This window comes from Ranitomeya imitator, chromosome 8 (assembly GCF_032444005.1).
Source record: "Ranitomeya imitator isolate aRanImi1 chromosome 8, aRanImi1.pri, whole genome shotgun sequence".
Lineage (NCBI taxonomy): Eukaryota > Metazoa > Chordata > Amphibia > Anura > Dendrobatidae > Ranitomeya > Ranitomeya imitator.
The window spans coordinates 188,673,212-188,679,211 of NC_091289.1; the positions used below are offsets into that span (position 1 = coordinate 188,673,212).

Here is a 6,000-nt window from a genome sequence, read left to right on the forward strand (position 1 = left end):
CAGAAGCAAAATATAGAAAATGGGAAAACCCCTTTAATTGGAGTATCTATAGGAGCGACCAGAGAAAAACAGGCACAGCTGATCCAGGTCTGCCAAACACAACAGATATATTTGAATTTAGGGGTCATTGTCACTATCTTCATTATATTGCACTGTCTACAGCAACCAGCAGGGGGCGTATACTGCGTAATATTTTTACATTGAACGCTATAATAACACAGCATGCAGTGAGCTCCCTCTAGTGGTGGCAGCAGGAATCTAGAATTTTATCAGGCTGCATGAAGGTAGTGGAAACAAAAAAAAAACACACCAGAGTCTAGTTTTATCAGCTCTTGTGGACAATGGGAAGTCAGGAAATGCTAATGATAACTAGTATAATCCATAAAAATAAAACAAAAATGTAAAATAGACCTTTGCAATGGCCCTAGTGTCCCATTATTGTGCAGTTCTACAATTTTGTCCCTGGTGTCCTTAGACAGTTCTTTGGTCTTGGCCATGGTGGAGAGGTTGGAGTGTGACTGAGTGTGTGGACAGGTGTCTTTTATGCAGGTAACTAGTTCAAACAAATGCAATTAATACAGATAATGAGTGTAGAGTAGGAGGCTTCTTAAAGAAAAACTAACAGGTCTGTGAGAGCCAGAATTCTTGTTGGTTGGTCGGTGATCAAATACTTATTTCATGCAATAAAATGCAAATTATTTAAAATTCATACAATGTGATTTTCTGTTTTTTTACTTTTAGATTCTGTTTCTCACAGTTGAAGTGTACCTACGATAAAAATTACAGACCTCTCCGTTCTTTGTAGGTGGGAAAACTTGCAAAATCGGCAGAGTATCACTTATTTTCCCCACTGTATATGTTTTTTTTTTCTTGTTTTTTTTTCTCCCAAGCTTGACGTATCGGGCATTGCAGTGTGAATTAGGTCCACATCAGACCCGGCCTGAGCTGTACTGAGCCCCGGCTTGATGTGGGATTCAAAGCTCCTGCAAACCTCATTTTATCCTCTCCACCGCTGATCTCCAGCTTGTAAATCCTGTTGAGGAAGAATAAAAATGACTGCAGTCTGCTGGGAATTAAGTGTCTGAAGTTCAAAGCGAGCAGCACATCAGAGCACCTGTCAATCAAGCGAGCATCTTGCAAGCTACAGAGGGGAGCGGATCTCTCCGTGGGGAGCAGATCAAAGTGGGAGTCACCGCGCTGTTTTCTCCCTTGGGAGGCCGTTTCGATCAGTTTTTTTTTTTTTTTTTTTTTCATTAAAGTGAATCCAGAAGGCACTTTTTTTTTTTCCCTTTTCCATTACTTTTCTCTTTTTTTTTTTTTTTTTTCTAAATGCAACTTCCCTTGAATATGAATTTCAGTCGGCTTTTTGATCTCTTGAAAGTCGGCGAAGAAACCAATTACAGTCAGATAAATGTGGTTTTTTTTGGGTTTTTTTTTTACAGCCTCGGATTTGAGCGCAGCCGACTGTCATTTTTGTTTGTGTTACAGCGAGAAAACGCGACGTCCACCACTTGCCATTTTTTTTTTTATAATTTTTTTTTTTTTAACTCTTTGGGGAAGCGTCCTGCTGTTTTTTTGCAGGCTTTGAACCTGGGAGATTTCCGTGTTTTTCTGTCGGTGTGTGGTTTACATTGTGTGTACATCGGGGCCTGTCTCAAACATTCTATTTTCCTTTTCTCGCCTTCTAATTGATGGCGGTGCTCGGCTGCATTTTGTACTACACGCCGGCTCTCCCGGTGCCGGATTTTATCATGCTGGGACCATCCTGGGTTAGAAATCTGTTATATCGTGGCTTCGTCAAATGATATCTTATATCTGATGCTGTTCTGTCCTTTCTTTCCAACCACCTTTGGCAGCTCATAAGTGTATGGACTAGAACTCGCCATATTTTTTAGCCTAAGGTGTCAATCGGATAAACGTTTTCTCCTTGTCAAGCCTGTTGCTGTGTTTCTGAGATTCTGAATTTTTCAATTCCCCTCTATTCTGGTCAGAGTGGGGGAAGGGATCGCAATTCAGAAGCCTCTGCCAAGTAGATGATACACGGCTATTTTTATAAGAATAGCTCCTCGAACACCTTCGCCTCCTCCTGATAATTCACACTCCGTTATATCGCCAATAGTTCAGGATATCATACTCGCTTCACAAAAATAATGGTTTACTTTCACATAAGTCTATTATAAAGCTTCAAAACCCCTGCACAGATGTATAATTAGTTAATTAATTAAAATCTTTTGTACCTTAAGCCACCACTAGGGGGAGCTCACCGCATTCTGTGTTATTATTGAGCTCCCTCTAGTGGTGGCAGCAGGGAGAACAGATGTTAGCACTAGTAATGGGGTTGTTCATTTAAGAACATTTTTTTTGTGTATTAATTATAAATACATGCAACTTATATAGTTTTATTTAGAAAGCTGTACAGTTTCTCAAATAAGAAATTGATCATCGTACATTTTAAGACAAATTTAGATTTAAAAATGGTCTTCGATGGGTGGCGATAAACGCAGGTAGTGGTCTACTCAAAAAAATAAAATAATATGTGAAAATGACAACCTCTGATTCCCCCCCCCCCTTCTTTTGGGTCATTTTGGATTTGTAGGGGGGAAAAAGATGTGTGTATGTATATTTAAGGTAAAACTTTATTAGAATTTAATGTGAATAAAAAAATGGAACCATAATTTATTTCACCTATAAAAGGTGTTGGTGTGATTTATTTATTTTTAATCCTATATTTGTATTTTTCATTTGTAGCTTTGACGGTAACTTCAATACCAACGTCTCCAAAACCATCAGCTGTGACAGATTGTCTACGGCGGTCAACACTAGAGCGTTCAACCCCGGCAGAGACCTCAACTCAGGTAGGTGGACTCTCCGCCATAGACCTTTCCTGAAAAAAAGGGGTATAGTAATATGCATCTGTGAGCTCCCTCTAGTGGTGGCTGTGTAGATGTGTATGTAATGAGCTCCCCTTTGTGGTGTCTGTATAAATCTGTATGCAGTGAGCTCCCCCTTGTGGTGGCTGTATACATCTGTCTGTAAGCTCCCTCTAGTGGTGGCTGTGTAGATATGTATGTAATGACCTCCCCTTTGTGGAGTCTGTATAAATCTGTATGCAGTGAGCTTCCTCTAGTGGTTCCTGTATAAATCTATATGTAGTGAGCTCCTCCTAGTGGTGGCTGTATAAATCTGTATGTAGTGAGCTCCCTCTAGTGGTGGCTGTATAAATCTGTATGTAGTGAGCTCCCTCTAGTGGTGGCTGTATAAATCTGTATGTAGTGAGCTCTTCCTACTGGTGGCTGTATATCTCTGTGCATAGTGAGCTCCCATTAGTAATTGCTATATAAATCTGTGCTGTGAGCTCTCCCTAGAAGTGGATTTATAAACCTGTATGTAGTGACCCCCCTAGTGGTGAATGTATAAATCTGTCTGTGAGCTCCCTCTAGTGGTGGCTGAGTAGATGTGTATGTAATGAGCTCCCCTTTGTGGAGTCTGTATAAATCTGTATGCAGTGAGCTTCCTCTAGTGGTTCCTGTATAAATCTATATGTAGTGAGCTCCCCCTAGTGGTGGCTGTATAAATCTGTATATAGTGAACTCCCCTTTGTGGTGGCTGTGTAAATCTGTATGTAATGAGCTCCCCCTAGTGGTGCTTGTAAAAATCTATATGTAGTGTGCTCCCCCTTGTGTTGGCTGTATAAATCTATATGTAGTGTGTTCCCCCTAGTGGTAGCTGTATAGATATGTATGCAGTTAGCTCCCCCTTGTGGTGGCTGCATGCAGCTTTTTTGGCAGTCATTCACAGTAAGTAAGGATAGCTTTTTTAGCGCCTGGACATCAGAAGTAATTTTCCCTGTCTTTGTGATAAGTGCCACCATCCCTAAAATATTGTCAAGTTATTCTCCAAACGTGCAGCGACCCCGAAGTATTCATTGTTGTGATAATGCAAGGTTTTTTGTTTTTTTTTTCATTTTTGGCTTCTGCTCAGTCTATTGCTGATACGTACATGAGCCTGGATTAAGCTCATTCACTATAAGCCATTACAAGCCGCATATTTACATGGCCGAGGAGCTGCGCTCCAGGCACTTAAAGACTGTTTATAATATAACTACAAGATCCAAAGTTCACGACTTCAATCTGTCTTTCACTCTGATAGAAAGTGGTCTCATCTCAGCTGTAAACACTTCACCGACTATAAATAAATGTGACGGATGATGTTTACAGAGCGACTTTAATAAAGAGAAGTCAAATTAACAATATGTATCGCTGTAGGTCAAAACCAGGCAAAGGCGATGACAGACGAGTCCAAGGGAACGTTACAGCCTATAATCACTTCTGAGCAAGAAATCTATAGTTTACATCTAGAAGTAATCTACAGAAAAAGATAAATCACTTTGTATTACTGATCCTGAGTTACATCCTGTATTATACTCCAGAGCTGCACTCACTATTCTGCTGGTGCGGTCACTGTGTACATACATTACATTACTGATCCTGCGTTACATCCTGTATTATACTCCAGAGCTGCACTCACTATTCTGCTGGCGCAGTCACTGTGTACATATATTACATTACTGATCCTGAGTTACATCCTGTATTATACTCCAGAGCTGCACTCACTATTCTGCTGGTGCAGTCACTGTGTACATACATTACATTACTGATCCTGAGTTACATCCTGTATTATACCCCAGTGCTGCACTCACTATTCTGCTGGTGCAGTCACTGTGTACATACATTACTGATCCTGAGTTACATCCTGTATTATACCCCAGAGCTGCACTCACTATTCTGCTGGTGCAGTCACTGTGTACATACATTACATTACTGATCCTGAGTTACATCCTGTATTACACTCCAGAGCTGCACTCACTATTCTGCTGGCGCAGTCACTGTGTACATATATTACATTACTGATCCTGAGTTACATCCTGTATTATACTCCAGAGCTGCACTCACTATTCTGCTGGTGCAGTCACTGTGTACATACATTACATTACTGATCCTGAGTTACATCCTGTATTATACCCCAGTGCTGCACTCACTATTCTGCTGGTGCAGTCACTGTGTACATACATTACTGATCCTGAGTTACATCCTGTATTATACCCCAGAGCTGCACTCACTATTCTGCTGGTGCAGTCACTGTGTACATACATTACATTACTGATCCTGAGTTACTTCCTGTATTATACCCCAGAGCTGCACTCACTATTCTGCTGGTGCACTCACTGTGTACATACATTACATTACTGATCCTGAGTAACCTCCTGTATTATACTCCAGAGCTGCACTCACTATTCTGCTGGTGCAGTCACTGTGTACATATATTACATTACTGATCCTGAGTCACCTCCTGTATTATACTCCAGAGCTGCACTCACTATTCTGCTGGTGCAGTCACTGTGTACATACATTACATTACTGATACTGAGTTACATCCTGTATTATACCCCAGTGCTGCACTCACTATTCTGCTGGTGCAGTCACTGTGTACATACATTACTGATCCTGAGTTACATCCTGTATTATACCCCAGAGCTGCACTCACTATTCTGCTGGTGCAGTCACTGTGTACATACATTACATTACTGATCCAGAGTTACTTCCTGTATTATACCCCAGAGCTGCACTCGCTATTCTGCTGGTGCAGTCACTGTGTACATACATTACATTACTGATCCTGAGTTACATCCTGTATTATACCCCAGAGCTGCACTCACTATTCTGCTGGTGCAGTCACTGTGTACATACATTACATTACTGATCCTGAGTTACTTCCTGTATTATACCCCAGAGCTGCACTCACTATTCTGCTGGTGCAGTCACTGTGTACATACATTACATTACTGATCCTGAGTTACATCCTGTATTACACTCCAGAGCTGCACTCACTATTCTGCTGGCGCAGTCACTGTGTACATATATTACATTACTGATCCTGAGTTACATCCTGTATTATACTCCAGAGCTGCACTCACTATTCTGCTGGTGCAGTCACTGTGTA

General features: G+C 41.0%; 1 protein-coding gene across 1 annotated transcript in view; it reads left to right on the forward strand.

Annotated features, from left to right (window-relative positions):
* The window catches only part of CACHD1 (cache domain containing 1), a 144,391-nt gene that overhangs the window by 82,539 nt on the left and 55,852 nt on the right, over positions 1–6,000 (forward strand). Inside the window, exon 4 of the mRNA XM_069738196.1 lies at positions 2,749–2,855. Within this exon, the coding sequence (XP_069594297.1) occupies positions 2,749–2,855 (107 nt within the window). The remainder of the gene's footprint in view (positions 1–2,748; positions 2,856–6,000) is intronic.